At 32.4% G+C, this 20,288-nt stretch overlaps 1 protein-coding gene across 1 annotated transcript in view; it reads left to right on the plus strand.

The window, feature by feature from the left end:
* Positions 1-1,794: 1,794 nt before the first annotated feature.
* Positions 1,795-20,288, plus strand: part of LOC140448152 (monocarboxylate transporter 12-like) — a 79,513-nt gene continuing 61,019 nt past the window's right edge. Inside the window, exon 1 of the mRNA XM_072541246.1 lies at positions 1,795-2,496. Within this exon, the coding sequence (XP_072397347.1) occupies positions 2,205-2,496 (292 nt within the window). The 5' untranslated portion in view covers positions 1,795-2,204. The remainder of the gene's footprint in view (positions 2,497-20,288) is intronic.

Consider the following 20,288-nt stretch of genomic DNA (forward strand, 5'->3'; position numbering starts at 1 on the left):
GAGTTTACTTGCATTAATGAGATTACTATATGATTAATATATAATTGTCGCATTTTGGAGTAAAAGACGTAGAATATAAGTGGGTTTAAAAAATTGGTCAGTATGTAACGAAAAAACCTCCTTATTGGTATAGTCCGTGCGGAATTACATTAGAAATCCTTTCAGTCAGATCCAAATCTAGTCATTTTTCCCGCCGATAAAGAAAATGCTACCGTCCTCCTAAACACTTCTTCTTACATTAATAAACTCTCAAATCTCATTACTACTCCAAACTGCAGACCAATTCCTAATAATCCAACAACCTATCTAGAGAAAACCACAAAACCCATCATCAATAAAACATTTCTTTCTGTTAACATAAAACAATCTAATTCGTCGTGAAAAGTCTTCTAGAACACCTCGAATATATGGTCTACCCAAAATTCACAAACCCGATATTCTGTACGTCCTATTGTCACTGCATGCAACTGCCCTACAAAACCATTGGCCAAATACTTGGCCAAAGCTCTACAACCTCTCGCCGAAAATGATTCTTCCTTCGTCAAGAATTGTTTTCATTTCATCGAACTACTTAAACAATATCCTATCTCACCGTCAGACATTCTAGTAAATTTCGATATAGTTTTATTCTTTGCAAACATTCCTATAGACGAAATTCTAAACATACTGAAAACTAAATACAGTACCTATCCAGTAAGACCACTTAACTCTCAATAAACATTGTATGTCCAACACTTATTTCATCTTTCAAAATCAATTCTACAGACAAATAAATGGGGCCCGAATAGGCTACCCACTATCTCCAATAATTGTCAATATCTTTATGGAAGACTTCGAGACATGAGCACTATCCACATCAATGCTCAAACCCACATGTTGGCTACGATATGTTGACGATACATTAATCATTTGGCCCCATCTCAGGGATGCTTTGGTGTCTTTTCAAACCCATCTGTATGGTATACATCCTAGTATCCAGTTCACGATTGAGATGGAAACTGATTCATCCCTACCGTTTTTCGACGTTATCATAAAGAAAAACCAATCTTAAGGTTTTCATTACTATGTTTATCGATAACCTACCCATACCAATCGTTACTTGCATGCCAACTCTCACCCATCATCCACCTTCACAAATTAATTCAGTCATTAATACCCTTTTCTCCAGATAAATACGCCTTTGCGATGATGCAAGTAGATCCGCTGAGCCCTCAGATTTAAAACCAGCCCTCATCCAAAAGGGTTACCGCGAAAATCACATCAATAGGAGCATCCACAGACATCAATCTCCCACTCAATCTCATCCCAAAGACTCAGACCCTCATCATACGAAAGTTTTTCTTACTTACATCAAATAAAGACAATATTTACCGCCCAACAAAAGCTTTCATCTCTTGTCAGATCAGTCAAAGCGTTGATTGAATAACCATAGGCCAAACAAATCGTAGAATCCAAAATAGGATTTAATCCTGTGTAACTTTGGAATGTTCGGCAATCCCATCTCTTTCGATTTGCAATAATTATTGACGTTACTATACAAATTATACAATACATTCTCCAAAACGGTTTACTAAAATTTTTGATAATGAACACGAAAGAAAAAGAATTCCATTAATGTTGTAAAATTTACCTATGCTAAACAATGTAATCTTTAAATAATTCATCATATTATGCGTGATAGACTGATAATAAAATGATAATAAATGGAGGAAATGCCTCCTATCGTTTTACATTCGACCTTGGAAATTATATTTTTACAAACAGTGTTGTGGCCGATTACTTCAGCATAATTATTTAAAGTAGGTATTCAGACTTGGTTTTTGTGAAGCGAGTGTAGAGTAGCGAGTTCACATGATTTCATTGCGTTGGCGAGTCTATACCGTATCTGTATGTGATTTTGCTGACTACGAGTCTGTGTGTATTCGGGAAAATTACGAGAGCATAGTTCTTACGTAATTATCATATAAACACAAAATCTAGTTTGGTATTTATATCGATTAATTTCATCTTTTAGCGCAAAACAAGTTCAGTCGGTTTTATGTAGTTGTAGTCTACCGTTATCTTTGGTACGTCTAAAAATACCGGTTGTGAATATTTGAAGTATATTACACAGTTAATAATAATATTACTTTATCGATATAGTGAGAGTGAAAATAAGTAAACATAAATATAGATACTTAATTATCTCAAAAGTTATAAATAAAATGGAAACTGTGTTAGTCGATAATGGTGCCACTAGTAAAAAAGACCGCCCGCAAAGATCAACAAGTATAACTTCGAGGTTAAGTCAACAGTTAAAAAAGAATCAACCCTTTATACCAGATGGTGGTTATGGTTGGATAGTAGTGATAGCAACGTTTTTAATTTATGCAATAGCAGAAGGAATTAGTTTTGTGTTCGGTTTGTTGTATGTAGAGTTTTTGCATGAATTTAAGGGTTCGAAATCAGCCACTTCATGGATAGGAAGTTTATTCGTCGCACTACCACTAGTCTCAGGTGAGTGTAAAACCTTAAATAAAATAATTACGTAGAAAGGTATGTAAGGTATTTATTGACTATAATTATTGCTGATAGATAAGTAGTCGTAATTTGTAGAAAGTTTAATGTTTAAGTTCATTACACTTTCACGACGATCACTAACCTATTCATTTTAATTTCACCATTTACAGGTATTTATAAAATAACAAATAATTTAGTTTTATTTATTATGATAAAGCCTTAGGTTGGGTAAAATTAAATAAAATACAATTTATGCAGAAGAACATGTATCAGTGGTGAATCTTCTTCGAGCTTCTCAAAAGGTAATCCAAAATTGATTTCATGCAAAGATGAGATCCGAATAACGGATTCCTGGGCCAAATAGCGTGATTTTCGAGTAGAATCGAAGGAAGATTGAGCGTTCTACTACTTGTCTTTAATCATTTTTAAAACCATTTGATCGAAATTATTTATCTTATCATGGATAGCTTTTATTTATTAACAATATAGCTGTAGTAGCTAAAGAATTTAGTCTTTAGTCAGTCATCTCTCAACCGTTTCTACAGTTTTATTATTTTTAATGTGTTTATACCCAAATTTGTGAGTTGTCAATCATTTTTAAACAATTTCATAGTTTCCACAAATATTTTGCAAAGATAGTTTGTTAAAACAAAATATAGTGTATTTGTGTCACCAGTAATTTTCTTTAAATTTTGGTTTTTTAGTACCTATATCTAGTTCCGTTTTCAGTCTGCTTTTAAATAACTGAGGATAAAAAACAAAACAATTCACGCCTTGCGCATGACATAGTCTTGATAAAGAATAGGTACAGATGATTTTAAAGTATTTAAAGACGTCGATTGTGAGTTCTTGGGCGAACTGAAAACCCTCAACCAGACATTAGCGAACACGAACTCTACTTTTTACCAATGAACAAAACATACCAATAAACTAAAACAAAAGTAGTCTTTGGTGTCGAAACGTTTACACTGACAAAGAAAACTTAACCTGAACTGGTCAGGTCATGTTGCGAAATTCATAGACGGCGGATGGCCCTTAAGTATAATAAATTGTACATATACAAAAAATAGAGGGATATCATGTTTAATAATACATAATACAACGACATTACGACACTAAAATCGAAGGGGTCAAGACATGTTATGAAATTACAAGACGACGGTAGTTTTCAAGAATAATAAATTAAAGAACCTGGCGTAGAAAAAAGAATCAGGGGTAAAGCACCAAAAACTTTGGAGCGACGATATATTTTATAAAGAGTAGGGGGCGCTGTATTAGTGTAAACAGCCTAGTAGAGTACTTTAGTGGAAACCTAAAGGATAAAAAGTAGTGCTCAGTAGTCAGTAATGCTTTAGTAAGATTTATTCCATATATAAAAAGCCCCTTGACGAAAAAGAAGAAGTATTAATAATCTAGAATGTTCGACCGTGTTTATCTAACTTTATTTCCACTACAAAAACTCACTAAAGTATAAATATCATAAATTCTAATTACATTAATAATGGACAATAACAATTCACACGGATATCGCTTACCAAAATACTTCGCTAATACTGATAATATAATGCCGACTCGGCGCGGTGTATAAACAGACCATTATTAAACATTTCTGCAATATGTAAATAAACTAGAAAATAAAACTTTTCTTCTAAATGGGTTGTAATTTTATCACACGCATCTTTGGCAATATTCTTCTTACGAAACAGTCTTTATTGAAGATTGATAACAATCTTAGCTAATGACTTTCTTGTGCAGCTGGAAATGGTGAATTTGAGTTCGAACCCACACAAATGTCTTATATGTTCTCTTCGATAATTAATATCTAAAACTCTGCTGTACTATTTAGTATAAAATGTTCAAGATATAAAGTTTCTCTCTTTTTTTTTTCTTTTTATGTTAAAAATAAACTCTATCGAGTCTTTGTATCTGTCTTTCTCAAATTTTTTATAATATATATTGCTTCCCTATTATGGTTTGGAAAAAAAATCACACTGATAAGTAGAATCGTCAATACTAATGCTGTAATGCCCGCCTCTAATGCAATTTCTCTAACGCACAGGATCATAATTAGGAATCTGCGTCTCAAAACAGTAAGTCTCGAGTTAGCATAGTTTATATTTTAAGAAAACGTTTAATTTTACATTAAAATAAAAACAAAAAAGATTACTCTTTGGACATAATTAGAACCCGGAAGTCTATCTCCGTTATCGCCCAAACAACGCAGCTTGACATAAGATACTTAGACTAACTGTCATAGATTACGGTTAAATGAGTTTTTTATAGTTTTCTTGGAAGTGCAAGTTAAAACCTCCACGTTGTCTTTTAATGCTCAATCCGAATCAGCCATCAGTATTTACATATCCATTGTAGTTTTGGCTACACTACTCTGGACTCAATAAAACTCAAAAAAAAAACGGATCCGGACGACCACGCAAAAGATGAAGTGACAACCTTCCATAGAGGTATTAATCCGCAAATGAACAAGAAGAATTGCTTACAAAGACGAAGAAGAAAAAAAAATAATTAATAGAACATAAAAAAAGACAAGACAACCTTCTTTGTCGTATTTAGTGTACGTAACGACCAATGGAAAACATCAAAGTTGCAGCAAAAATTTGAATATACAGCGAGAATCAGACTGTTACAAAAGATAAAAACAAAAGTACTTATTACACCCCAACCCCTATAAATACAAATTTCGAACCTTTTAGAGTAGGAACCGGGAACATATTCATCGCAATAGGCGCCCCTGTTGTTGGGAATAAAATCTCTTTCATCAATATTTATTTAATTTCACCTAGTTACACAACCTTGCTATTAGTGGGAATATGAGTCATTTGAGTTTTGGAGAAAATCGGTAACGTTAATCAAATAATCGAACTCTTGAAACAAATCTAGTTCTTGGAATATAATAGGTCATTCATTAGACTTACATGATTGTATTATTGTGATTGTATTTAAGTTTTAAACATACGTCACCAAGTTAAAGATTCAAATAAGGGATTTTTATTTTAAACATTTGAATTCAAACAATATTACTATTGTAGATGGTGTCGCTTTAATAAGAATTTTTCATTTCACGTTTTTTAAACCAGTTATGCTATAAATAGATATAAATATATTTGTTTAGATTATTGTATTTTTCAATGCCGTAGCCAATATTAAATTAAAGGGGATCCAAATCGTAGATTTTAATTCTGGTTTATAAATATTTTGTTATATAGATAGATTGTTGGGATTTTATTAAAGGTTGATTATTAGAAAACACATTTGTGAAATTGTTGATATATTCTATACTCGGAAGGTATAATAGCAGTAGGTACTCTTAGGTGGCTATTTAAGAATTAAATTATCGTTACTCGTTTCTCAATAAGTTTATTAAAAATTATAAATAAAAAAAGACAAGGATATGTTTTGTGTTTTAATTTTCGGCTTCTGTTGGAACGTGACCGTAATCCTAAAAAGTCGAAGGCATATAAGCATAAACCAGAATAAAAGTTATCACATTAGTAAATAAATTTCGAATAATTTGTCTAGTCAACATATTTTTACTCATTTATAAGAATAAAGCTAATTGTATAAATTATATAATACAAAAAATAAAAATACCTTAAAAATTAGCACATTAGTACAAATAATAAAATGAAACCAAAAAGCTTGTATTGTTTTACGAACTAATTGTCAATGAAACAATTGTTAATAAATGTTAATAATTATATAAACATATCAAATACGTCATAGAATAAATTTCGTTAGTTAAAATGAGACCAAGAAGACTAACAAGATTGGATAAGTCCATAAAATTATTCCAATTTGATAAATTATTTATTTACAAGGATTAAATCAAAAATGTTTTCTAACAATGTTCTAAATGTTTAGTAACAAACTGTTTATTAATATATTCTTCTTGTGGTTCCTTCTCGTATCGAAGGTTGGTTATCTTCATAGCTATAATATAATAATATTTTTCTTCGGCGAACGTTTCTCTTACCTTAGAACTTTCCAACTAAAAGATGGTAAAGCTCCTGGACCTGACAATGCTTATGCTGAACTCATAAAGTTATTAACACACACGGTACTTAACGACTATAATCTATTTCTAATGAGTGTAGAGTAATAAAATCTCATGAAGTATTCAAAAGCGCTACAGGGTAATCCGTCAATAATCCGTCAATAAATTCCGTCCGCATTGCAAAATTCTGTCGTTTCATAAAGAGCAGGTAGGTATCACCCTGTTTTAAGGGATTAGTCCATTGTTATCGACAGATAAACACTGAGCCAGAGGCGCGCTAGTGGGTTAATTGACAAAAGAATATGCATTCTTAAAAATCATATTAAAGGAAATAAAAATGTAATACAGCAGAACAGTGTTATTAAAAAAATATAAAATGTAACAATAAAATATATACGAACCGAAATCGGGAAATACTCACAAACACACACGAATGAACTTTACATATTGAAACACTTGTGGGGAGTTTAAATCAATTTATTCACAAAAACTACAAAAACTTTACTGGATACGTTATTACAATTCTACATCACTATAGTCTTCATCCGAAGAACTGTCATCATCCCCTGGTGTTATAATTATAGGGTCAACCACCTGATCGACCAAGTTGTCCAGTTCCCACATTTTATCTTCCTCTTTTAAAACATGCTGGATTGCTTTTTGCCAGTTTTCTGATGTGATTTCCATAATGGCTTGATCAAACAATACCTTGACATCTTTCATTTTAAATGTGGTATTGTGCCTTGCAACATATCCTTTAACTTGTGCCCATATAAGTTCTATGGGATTTAATTCGCAATGATATGGCGGTAGGCGTAGCACAGTTACTTTATACTTTTCTGCTACATCTTCTACGGCATATTTTATGAAGCGAGATTTATGTTGTTTTACTACGGCTAGTAGTTCCTTCTTTATTGAATTCGTCTCAAACTGAATACCTTTATTTGACAGCCAGTTAATAATTTCTTGCTTTCTCCAAGCTGAAGTTGGTACCTTCTCTATGCGCCTTGAATGGTAGCTTGCATTATCCATAACCACGACCGAATCAGCTGGAAGAAATTTTAACATTTCCCCGAAGTAGTCTTCGAAGACATCCGAATTCATGTCCTCATGATAATCTCCCGTCCGACACGACTCAAAGCTTAACAAACCTTCTTTTAAAAATCCTTCTTCGCTTCCAATGTGAGCAATTATAAGCCTCTTCCCTTTTCCCGAAGGCACTTTAATACCCGTCGAAAGGCCTTCTATGAAAGCTTGGCGAGCACTTGTTACATTTTTATCTTGCCACATTTTTTGGACTATATAACCTTCGTTTATCCACGTCTCATCAAGATAAAAAATTTTCTTGTGCTCTCTGCGGTACTGTTTTATAGTTCTCAAATATTTTCGTCTCCAGCAAATGATTTCATCACTTTCCAGTAATAGTGCCTTTCGATTGTGCTTTTCCCAGGAAAAATTCATACTTTTTAAAGTTTTCCATAAAAGTTTTCTGGATATCAAAGGAATATCGTTATCTTGGCTTATCTCCATTAGTATTTTGTCAAGGGTGGGTATTTCCTTTTTAAAATAAAACGAATGAACTTTTCTTCGAATGTCACGTTTGGTGTCTTCACCTAAGATTTTTATTGGTCTTCCTGATTTTCTCTTGCATGGACTTAACTGGCCTGATATCTTTCTTTCTCGCAATAATTTAAAAATCGTGGACTGTCCAATTCCAGTCATTCGGGCACATCGCTCAACACTTTCTTGCACAGACAAACTAGGGTGATCGTGTTTTATGCAATCATATACATTTAAAATTATAACTTTTTCACTAACAGATAGCGGAGAATTTTTTACACCTCTTTTCTTTGGAGTAAATGTCGCCATTTTATAACTTTTTCACTATTTCTATATCACAATATTACTGTACGTTTAATTGGTGTAGTAACAATTACTAACTCGAATGTCGAATGATAATAATAAAATAAAAGAGGGATTATAATGAAAGTGTAAGTAAAACCTCATTACGCGTTATTAGTCTTCATGTTGATTTATTTTAGTTCTTAGTAATATTAGGAGGTGCGCCATACCCTTATCAGTTTCTTCTAATGCTTTTATTCGTTCAGTAAGGAAGTGAATTTGTTTTTATAAATAAAAATGTAATTAGCTTTAATGACCATATAATGGAATACGAGTTTGAAGAATAAGTTAATCGAAAAATTAAATAAAATTGGTTATCACAAAATATCCAAAATATGATATTTTGAGGTACATCAATTTTTGACGACGAAGTTGACATCCGTCCATTTGCCTACGCCCATGACGACACCGAAATTCAGGCAAATTTTATGACACTTCATGATTTATTACTCTACACTCATTTGAAACCAATTATAACAAAAATATTCAATGACATATATTTAAATGGAGTAATACCAAGATCACGGCTGAAGTCAACGTTTATTGCTCTACCAAAGAAAACAAAATACGTATCCTGCAATGATTTCCGGACCATCAGCTTAATGAGCCATATTTTAAAGTTAATTATAAAAATCATACATCAAGGATATATAGACTACACAGTTTGGTTTTCGGAACGCAGTGGGTATGAGAGACTCTCTCTTTAGCATACAAGTGCTATTTCAACGATCTAGAGATGTGAATTGCGATATTTATGCATGCTTCATTGATTACCATAAAGCATTTGATACAGTAAAACACGACAAGCTGATGGAGATATTAATGTGATCTTAAGAATTATTAGCAATCTTTACTGGAATTAAACATCGTCTATCCGTACAGAGGCAGGAGAATCCGATGATATCAAAATCAAACGTGGGGTCCGACAGGGATGTATACCTCTATGTCCTCCTTCAAGAAGCAGTAGAAGATATTGAAGCCGAAATTCGAATTAACGGAGAGATACGCAGATGACACGGTGGTATTCGCTGACAATGACAATTATGACGCCCTTCAGGAGTTAATGAATAGAATCACAGAAGTGAGTCACCGATATGGACTTTTACTCAACATTAAGAAAACAAAATGTATGATGATCTTTAAGAAGGAACAGCAAATTGAATGAATCAGTGTAAATGGTCAACCAAGAGAAAGAGTAAAAACACCTACCTTGGTAGGAACGTCAATGAAAATTGGGATTATTCCCTAGAAATAAAATCTAGGATAGAGAAAGCAAGATCTGCATTTCAAAAAATGGCTAAGCTATTCAAATGCCACGATTTATCAGTAGGTACCCATAAAAATCAGATTACTACGATATTATATCTTTCCTATACTGTTGTACGGAGTTGAATCATGGACTCTCGCAGGCTCTACCTGTAAGGAAGTTGAGGCTTTCGAAATGTGGCTTTATCGTAGAATCTTGAAGATATCCTATACCAATCACGTTACTAACCAGGACGTTTGATTAAGAATGCAAAAAGGAAAAGAGTTGTTCCACAATAAAAACAGCCAAAATTGATATGGGTTGCTGGAATTAATTCTTCGAGGAAAAGTAGAAAAAAAAAACGAGAACCAGGAAGGCGAGGAATTTACTGGCTGACAAATCTACGTACGTGGTTAAACACAACAACCACAAATCTTTTCAGAGCCGCAGTTTGCAAATACAGATTGCCATGATGGTCGTTAACATCCGAAACGGATAGGCACTACAAGAAGAAGAACAACTTTCCTTGGCCCTAGTAATCTCATACGTAAACCCAGATATTCCAATTTTATCAATTTATTTTTTTTATGACTTCGCACTCTTTTCGTAACGTCCACGTGTGTCTAAAGGCCTATTGGCGTGCTGTCATGTTTGATTTTTCTTTGTTATCGTATTATATTCTCTAAATCCTCTCTTATAACATATGGCATTGTCCGTATGTTAAGTCGTTTAGGCACTATAAGCTTAAGGTCTTTTTTGACAATTCACTCTCTGACCCAACTCTTTATTATTTATTTATTTTGGAGCTATTTATTCTCTTTCCAACAACCCGTCATACGTCACGATCCAACCAACCGTTCTTGAGCTGAACGACGTCAGAGTGGAAGTGAAGAGGAGTAGCCTAACCGCCACAACCTCTACTAAAATTTAAACAAATTAAGCTAACTCCACTTCTATTGGTCGTAAAAAACTTCTTTTCAAATCTTTGTCTTGACTTCAATCAAGCTATAAGAATCAATCAAGTCAAAAATGTGTGTAATGTATAAGGAACACAAGCTTAATTAATTTATAACGCAAAAGTTGTCCCTACTTCAAAGTATTAAATAAGAGGCTAAACAATTTTTTGAGCAAATATTTTTATTCCTAGATAAAAATATAATCGACCAAGAAGATAATCCGTTTAGAATTAGATCTCTCTAGATTGTGGCCCTAAAAATTTTATCTTTTAAGAATTTTTATAAACGATGTATCTCAAAAACGAATTCATAGATCTGATCTTACAAAGTCTCATTAGATTTATAATTAAGAGAGCTAAAATATAATGATTTTTGCATAAAAATAGTGTTTACAAAAGTTGTTTCATAAACTAAAAATGGAGAAAAATTGATCTTTTTGGACATTAAATCATTAATTTTTGCATAAACTATTGGGTCAAATTTAATGTAGTATAACCCAAGTTAAAGCTTTTTAGTTGTACTTTCATAATATTTTACTCACTTTACGATAAAATGTTGATACAATAAAAATTAAAATAATCAAGAAACACCGTTCTTGCACCTTAAAATTGCCATAAAAAAGTTACAACCAACAGTTTGGAGTTGCAAATACTTGGAGGTTACTCCAGGCAATGTTCTTCATAACGCTGTGCTGGTTTCAAAAATTCACTAATGAATGCTCAAAATTATTCATTTTTGTCTCTACAGCTTGGACTAAAAGGGATTCGTACATGGTCGATCTGGCTAGACACAATCGATTGATCAAAATATTTAGACCTTAAAATTTTTTTTCTTAATTGAGCTTGTTTTGGGGATTTGTTACGTTAGAGTAATGATTAGAATTTTATTTACACAAATTAAAAAAAAAAGTTTGTTTAAAATCCGTTCAATATCATTTAAAAAGACAGTTTAGATAAATAGTCTTTGGAATTTCCTGAACGTTATTATTACATGGAAAGGCGTAAGCAGTTTGCGGTATTGCGGTCAGAAAAATGCAAACATAATTGATATCATAAAATAACACGAGCGATAAAATCGTAGATTTCGGTTGAAAACTTTTATATTTTGGCGTCATCGTTCTTTGCATTGGTCTAAGGTTCTTGTAGAATTTGGTTATGTATCAAATTTATTATTGGAAATTAACCATCTTTTAACAATTCGTGAAAAATTTATTGTTTTTCGAACACATTTTCAATGAAACAATTGGTAATAAATGTTAATAAATATATAAACACATCAAATACGCCATATAATCAATTTCGACACCAAGTTGAAATGAGACCAAGAAGATTAACAAAAACGTTTGTACAGATAAATGAATATTTCACTTTTAAGATTTATCACTAGAGAAACAGAAAAAAAAAAAGAAATAAAAGATAACAAAATATTCGCTAATTAGATATGAGAGTAAAAAAATATTAAAATAAGTGTGTGACGTCGTGTTCTGCTTCATTTTAGGGGGTTTGGCCATTTGTGGTCTGTTCCGGCATTAAGTATATTGAGCGTCATCTTTTCAAGGAGCATTCTAAGTTCTTTTTTCCTTTCAGTATATAATTTGTATTTGTGAACGACAATAAATCTTTCACACATGGCTTTTCTATCATATATAATCATTTTCTCTTCACTGAACCTGTCATGTTAGCGACCACTAAAACCGTAATGCGTTTCTTAGAGAGCTTTCTGCCAACACACTTTTCCGATTTAAATTTTAAAGTTCTGTTTAGTGCCATTTTGAAAAAACAATCCAGTCTCATCAGCATTGAAAATGTCGTCTGACGCATATCATGCCTTGAGTCCAGGCCACACGTTTTCTAGCGAGTCATCCGCTGCCTCATTGCGCGCCTCTCCGCTGATCTGCTCATAGTTGATTCCGAAATTCCGAATTCCAAACTAAGTTGCAAAAAACTCAGCTGTTGTCCTGACCACAGGTCCAGAAAGTGGAATATGGTTATATGCTGCTGCTAGAATCACTAAAGCATAGCGCGATCTAAATCTTTGTGCTGAGGTTTCCGCAACTTCTTCCTGCTACCGTCCTCCATTTTAACTTCAAGCCACTTTTTTCCGTCCTTCCATATCGTAGCCACAGTTGACTTTGACAGCCCCGTACGACGAACGACATCCGATTGATTGCTTTTCACCTTTCTCTATTTCCTGAGTTATCGATAACTTTTCTTCCACTGAGAGCACTTTATGGTTTTTTGAAAACATGTTGACTGTTCACACACTGAGACACAACTGAAACTGGAAGTGATAAGTCGTCAAGAGATTGATGACAACACCTGTGTGAAAATAGCGCGAACAATAAAAACGTCTCACTCAACCCTTCAATGAGTAGGAGGCCGCATTTCTTAAGCGCGAAACAAAAAAAACCGCTGGACAATCACCTTGCCACTCGTAACTAAGAACTCAGGTGGTCTGGACTTTAAACTGAATAACACATTTGCCATTCACTATTGAACACTGAAAAGTCATGGCTATAAAGAGAGAACGATATCGGTACAGAGAAAGAATGAATACATTATCCTTATGACGAACCAAACAACGTTTACTATTTTTATCGCTATACTTATAGGGAATGATTATAAAGAGAGACTATTGTATTTAGTTTGCTTGCATTTATTTGACGAGTGAAAACTGAATTAATTAAGTTATAATAAATTGATATCTCAAGCCAAAAATATGTTATTTGATGGTATAAATGGTAAATGGTAATATTTGTATTATTGTTTAACTCTTGTGATATCAAATGTTTGTTGCAGTTATTTTATTAGTCAAAGGTTATGTAATGAATAAAGCATAATCCTAAAATATATTTTGTTGTTTTTAATGTGCATTACATGGAATTTTATCAAACCGTTTCTAATTTATAAATAGTTGTCAGAGTGCCTGGCTTGACGAAACTATTGGCTACGCGGTGAGGCGATCTTCTGCATTTCTAACAAATCTCTTCGAAGGTAAAATATCCATATCTTTTACTCGTATTTTTTTACTGGAATTTTTCGTCTAAACTATTTTATATTGTTGAATATTGAGTCTCCATGGAATTCCGATCTGATCTTTGTCAAAATTTGCTAACGAATAATCCTATTGATATTAATAACTGAAATAATGCCGCCTCGGTACGTATCAAGTAACTTGAGCAAGTAACTAAATCAAGTATAATAATAATATCGTATAGCATTTTTGCCAGGAAGATCCTTTCGGACCAAGGGGCTTAACCTGCCCTCCGAAGCACAGTGTACGGCTCGTATTATTTTTAGAAATGAAAATGTCGTTGTTGGTGCTGAGATCAGTGAATCTAGTGACTAAATTGAATAGCGCTTGGCTCAAGTAGGTGTCTATACGCATTTGAGTACTTTTTAATAGTTTATTTTATAATGGCTGAAAGTGAATTTCGTACTTGTTCGCATAGGTGTATTTTGCAAGTCTGTAGACAATTGGCTGTAGAATTATCTGACGAAATTGTAAGTCGCAGAAAAAAACATGTGTGGATTAGAAAATAGCTGTCTAGGAGAGAAGATCTTGGCGCTTCGACCACGTTACTAAAATATCTTGGTTCTGTAGATCAAACCGAGTACCGCAATTGTATGAGGATGTCTAGAGAAAGTTTTAACCAGTTGTCGGACAAAATTAGTCCTCTTATTAGTAAAAAAGTTACAGTAATGAGAGCTAAAATTCCTGCAAGAGTAAAGTTAGAAATAAAATTATCATATTTGGCTATAGGAAATAGTTATCGCACATTACAAAGGCTGTTTCGTGTGTCAGCCGCGTGTGATGCACTGTGAAATTCGAATATTTGATCTTTTTCTTCTCCTGCGAATACGTTGAACGCAAAGCGCGAATTTTATTTTTTATTTCCACCACGCCGAATCCCTCTATATTCCTAACCTCATCAATTTCTTTATACGCAGCATACCGTGCATGTTTATTTTTATAGACGTCCCTAACATTCCACAAGCATGGTCTATCTCGTTACTCTTCTACAAATTTCATTGTCTTGTCTTTGCTCCAATGATACATCTTCGTTCATTTTGTATTATTTTACCTACAATGTCCTGCAGTGAATTTGGTGTCTATACTTGTGTAGTGAGCGGTTGACCCTGAGAAAAACGATGGCGGGAGAAGCTACCTGCCCAAAAAAATAGAAAGGCTTTCTATTTACTTAACTAAATTGTCTAGTACTGCAAGTACTAAATTGAAACTAAATAACTTGTTTACATGATGCAAGTCGCGTGATTTAGTTACTTGCTCAAGTTACTTGACTTGACACATGTAAAGGCGGTATAACGAACAAATATTTTAGCATAGTAGAAAACTAAACAAGCTCAATTTAAAGAAAATAGTGTGTTCTGTCACTGCAAAAGTTCCTCGGATTGTTGAAGAATCTTTTATAGACTTAAAAACAGCTTTTATAGACTCCAAAAATAAATTTACGATAAACTGCGTATAACTGAAACTCTGTGAAATAAACTACACGTACACATCACTTCGTCTAGAAAAATCAATTGTTGGATATATTTACCGTATTAAAATAAGACAACGATTAAACTTTGCAAACATGCGAAATATGCTTATTCTGGAAGATTGCTGAGTTTAGTAAACGAAAATGAAAATTTCTTGAAAACTGTTTTCGGATAATCACTTTTACTTCAAATCAATCGATTTTACAATCGACAAACATTTTTTACATTTTAACGCAGATATAATTGTAGACAAACCCCCTTACAGTAAGTTACCATTTGGTAGCCAAAGTAGGTTCTGAAAATGTTTGTTTTTGTGACATTTTTAAGTTGAATTATATTTTATAATCGGATTAAACCGCAATTGATCGTAATGGCAATTACTTTTTATCGATTCTGCTACTGCGGAAGAAGAAACATAGAAACTTCTACAAATTCTTATAATTCTCAAAATAAACTAATTCGACAACGCAAGGTATGCATGTTTCATGTAAATTTTCAAGGTATTTCAAATAAAGTCGATATAATAAATGCTTTTCTTGCGGATCAAAATTTCTATGACGTCATATGTTTTTCAATCTAAATCTAGAAAACTGGAAAAAATCTAAAATTAATTAGCATCTCCGGCTTTGCATTACCTAATTTCTTTTGTAAACTAAAAAAGAAACAAGATGGAGTTGCAATTTATGTAAAAATCTTATGTATTCTTCTCTTAATCTAAATGAATATAATGTAAAGCAAAGTTCAGAGTTTTGTGCAATTTATGTACCTTCAATAAAAACCAATATTTTAACTGTATGCAGATCAGGTAAAGGTGACTTTGGCCTGTTTTTATTGACAAATTTTTCTTTGAATCTTTTTTTGCTGACCATGGAGCACAATTTATATGTATTAACCCTGAGCACAAAGTTGTTGACACTAGTCAAAGATTTCAAGGGTTTATTACTTCTTCTGGTTTACAGAAGTTTAAAAACGTACACTAACTATAAGTATATAGTACAAAGATAGAGTTTTTATATGATACCAATAATGATCCTGATTTTTGAGTTCTTTCTAACCGAAACTTTATCAACTTAATATTAAATCATTTTTCACTAAAAAAAGTACGACAAACGGCTGAAAAAACACCCGTGTAATGGTTTAATTCCCAATTAAACTACAGGTTAATTAATCTCTAATCCTTACAGATATAATCTTTCTCGTATTAAACACATTGCACATGTACTACTACTAAACACATGCACTAAGGATCCCGATTAAAGTATATAAACAAAAAAATTTGAATATAATCCCCAATTACAAATGCTAAAATGTCAGCCTTATTTTGATTTCATTACTAATTCCAATAATAAACCTAGAGACTGCTGGAAAATAGTAAATTTTGAAAGAAACAATATAAGATCCAGTTCGGTACAACCTTCGCTAGATTCCAGACGAAACAAATCAATTTTTTATTACAATTGCAGAGAATATAATTACATCCCTACCCACTATTAATATCGATGTCCTCTTCAGTTACAGAAATATCCTTCTCCGAAAAAGTCATTCTTTTTTGCCCTGTTGTGGAAGAAGAGATCTCTCAAATAATTAAGCCTCTTAATAATTCCACCTTTAGGTACGTTTACGAAATTAATAGCAAGATTTTAAATACGAACACCTTTCACTCACCTTATTAATTTAATTCTATCAACTGGAGTATTTTCGGCTGTACTAAAATACTCAAAAGTACTACCTATCTATAAAAAAGGTGATTCCTCAAAAACTGACGATTACAGACCCATAAGCATTGTTTCTACTTTTGGGAAAGTGATTAAAAAGTTTATCAAACAACAATTATTATATTTGAGTTCAATAATTACTTTAGCAACTCAAAATATGGAATCAGAGCTATCCCTCTTTAAGCATATAACTTCTTACGTATGTGGCAGACACCAGGCGGTAGTGTGTAAAGGTCATTCCCCCGATTTTTGATCCATAAAACATGGAGTCCCACAAGATTCGGTCGTAGGAACTCTTTTGTTTATTATTTATGTCAACGATTTGCCTTAATTCATACCTCCTTACAAATCCGTACAATTGGCAGATGATATGACACGTTATATCAGGAAAAAATAATGATGATTTAAAAATGTCAAATTTAATTTACATAATGATTCAGATAACACAGAGACTGTTAAACTATTGGGAATAACCATAGATAATCGTAGATTGAACTGGTCGGCTCATGTCTCACAACTTAAGAAAAATATATTAAGTTCATTATTTGTTATTCGTCAACAAGCAAGGGTTGTCAATTTTAACATCAATATATGACATGATATGTGGAATAAAATGACATCTTTTTTTTTATTCCACTCACATCGAAACTATCGATTAATCATATAGGGCAATTCAATTCAAAATTATGCCGCTACATACTCTGTTGATATTATTTCAAGTTCTGACTGAAATTCACAGAAAACGAGCCATTTAATAAAGCAGTCTGATGATCATGTTCACAATACGTGAAGCTGTCACTACTTATGAACAAATCGCTGTAGATTGCGCCGTTTAGATAAAAATTGCCTTTTTGATAAAAAAAAACTAGGTATAACTATTATAAATTTTTGTAGAATTCTAAATAGTAGTAGAAGTTCTGAATTATAGTACAATATTTTCTCAAAAAAGTTTAAAGAGCTAAGCTGTAATAGTTTCTCAATAGTTATTGCAGAACATCCAATGAACTGCTTACGGTGACTTTGCCATAAATTATTTTCTGTTTATCTGTGTCTTGTTTGTGATGTTTGTAAGTTACGTTTTATAATAATTCCTTTTTTATATACTTACATGTATTTTTGAATTGCTACAAACAATATTTTTATTAATAAAGTAGTTAAATAAATAAAAATACTGGCCATAGTTTATATGAAATATCTTTTGAATCGGATGAAACTATCTTTTTAGAGTAAAGGTCGTGGCATATTATCGTGCACGTTGCGTTTCCAGCACATAGTGTTTTGTTTAGTTTCCGAAAAATATAATTTAAATTGTTTTAAATATGAATAACGCACACTGTCCAGGACATAGGTGGTAAGGATAATGGCATTAGATGTCCGTCGTTCTCCCCTTGTTGTTTATTTAGGAACTTGTTTGATTTTGATATAGAGTATTTAAAAAAATAATTTTCGAGGCTATTTTGTCATTTATAAATGTGTTTTTATTGCTTTGTAACAATTAATCACGGAAGTGATAAACAAGTAGGACTTTTGTACGGAAGTGATACCTCTTCTTTTTAAAAATACTTTTTCGTTTGATATGTATGGCTTCGTTAAATGTAGTATTTTGTTTTTTAACTGAAGGTGAAATTAAATTTAAAACATATTTAAACTGAATCCTATTCATTCTAAAATAATTGTTAAACCTATTAATTATTATTAAATTCCTATTAAAAACAGCCTCGAAAATTATTTTTTTTAAATACTCTGTATCAATATCAAATAAAGACCTAAATAAACAACAAGGGGAAAACGACGGGTATCTAATTAACATTATCCTTACAAACCGGTTACGACTCGTTACGCAGCCGTCGGCATCAGTAAAATATTGTGTTCGAATATACTGAACAAGTGTCTGAAACGCAATGTTCCGTACAGTGTGCGTTGTTCATATTTAAAACCATTTAAATTATATTTTTCGGAAACTAAACGCTATGTGCTGGAAACGCAACGTGCACGATAATATGCCACGACCTTAAAGGTCGTGGCATATTATCGTGCACGTTGCGTTTTCAGCATATAGCGTTTCCGAAAAATATATTTTAAATGGTTTTAAATATGAACAACGCACACTGTCCGGAACATTGCGTTTCAGACACTTAACGTTTCCGTTCAGTATATTCTAAAACAATATTTTACTGATGCCGACGGCTGCGTAACGAGTCGTAACCGGTTTGTAAGGATAATGTTAATTAGATACCCGTCGTTTTCCCCTTGTTGTTTATTTAGGTCTTTGTTTGATTTTGATACAGAGTATTTAAAAAAAATAATTTTCGAGGCTATTTTGTCATTTATGCATGTGTTTTTATTGCTTTGTGACAATTAATCACGGAAGTGATAAACAATTAGGAATTTAATAATAATTAATAGGTTTAACAATTATTTTAGAATGAATAGGATTCATTTTAAATATGTTTTAAATTTAATTTCACCTTCAGTTAAAAAACAAAATACTACATTTAACGAAGCCATACATATCAAACCAAAAAGTATTTTTAAAAAGAAGAGGTATCACTTCCGTACAAAAGTCCTAATTGTTTATCACTTCCGTGATTAATTGTCACAAAGCAAAAAAACACATGCATAAATGACAAAATAGCCTCGAAAATTATTTTTTTTAAATACTCTGTATCAAAATCAAACAAATTCCTGAAGCGCTATGTTCCGGACAGTGTGCGTTGTTCATATTTAAAACAATTTAAATTATATTTTTCGGAAACTAAACGCTATGTGCTGGAAACGCAACGTGCACGATAATATGCCACGACCTTAAAGTGGGGTGCCATTGTTTAAAAGTAAACATTGTTTTCACTAAATCCTTAAAATCGAATTATTTCAATTTGTGACGATGTTTAGGCATTAATTAATAAAATATTTAAATGTAAATGAGTACATTTGATGATATAATTGCATAAATGAAATAACTGCATTAATTACTGAAGTGTGAGATAAGTGGCATATCTCTTTATCTTTCGGCGATAGTGTGAAAATAAAGTGACACTTTAAAAAACCTTTTAACTGATTCAAATATGAAACTAATCTGTAAAATTAAACTTATACTTAAACAACTGCGTATTATTATGTAATATTGATACGATATTAATATATAATTAACGATGTTAATAACTTCAATTTAAATGTAGTATTTTTTACACTATTTTTAACATACCTAGGTTTAAATAAGTGATTGAATTAAAAATATAATATGTTGTAACCTATCTTGGCCTGGATTGGAAGGGGGGATTAAAAGAGAAATGAAGAATTCCAGGAACAAGTATGTTCGGCGCTCAGGTGTTTTAAAGGACAGTGTCCTTAGGACACAACGGCGAGCTTTGGGACGTGGATCTATTATAGATCTAGTATGGGGTGTATTTGAATGTAGCTAAATTGATTGAAACGTACCAATGGAAATAGACAAAA

This window comes from Diabrotica undecimpunctata, chromosome 8 (assembly GCF_040954645.1).
Source record: "Diabrotica undecimpunctata isolate CICGRU chromosome 8, icDiaUnde3, whole genome shotgun sequence".
Classification (NCBI taxonomy): domain Eukaryota; kingdom Metazoa; phylum Arthropoda; class Insecta; order Coleoptera; family Chrysomelidae; genus Diabrotica; species Diabrotica undecimpunctata.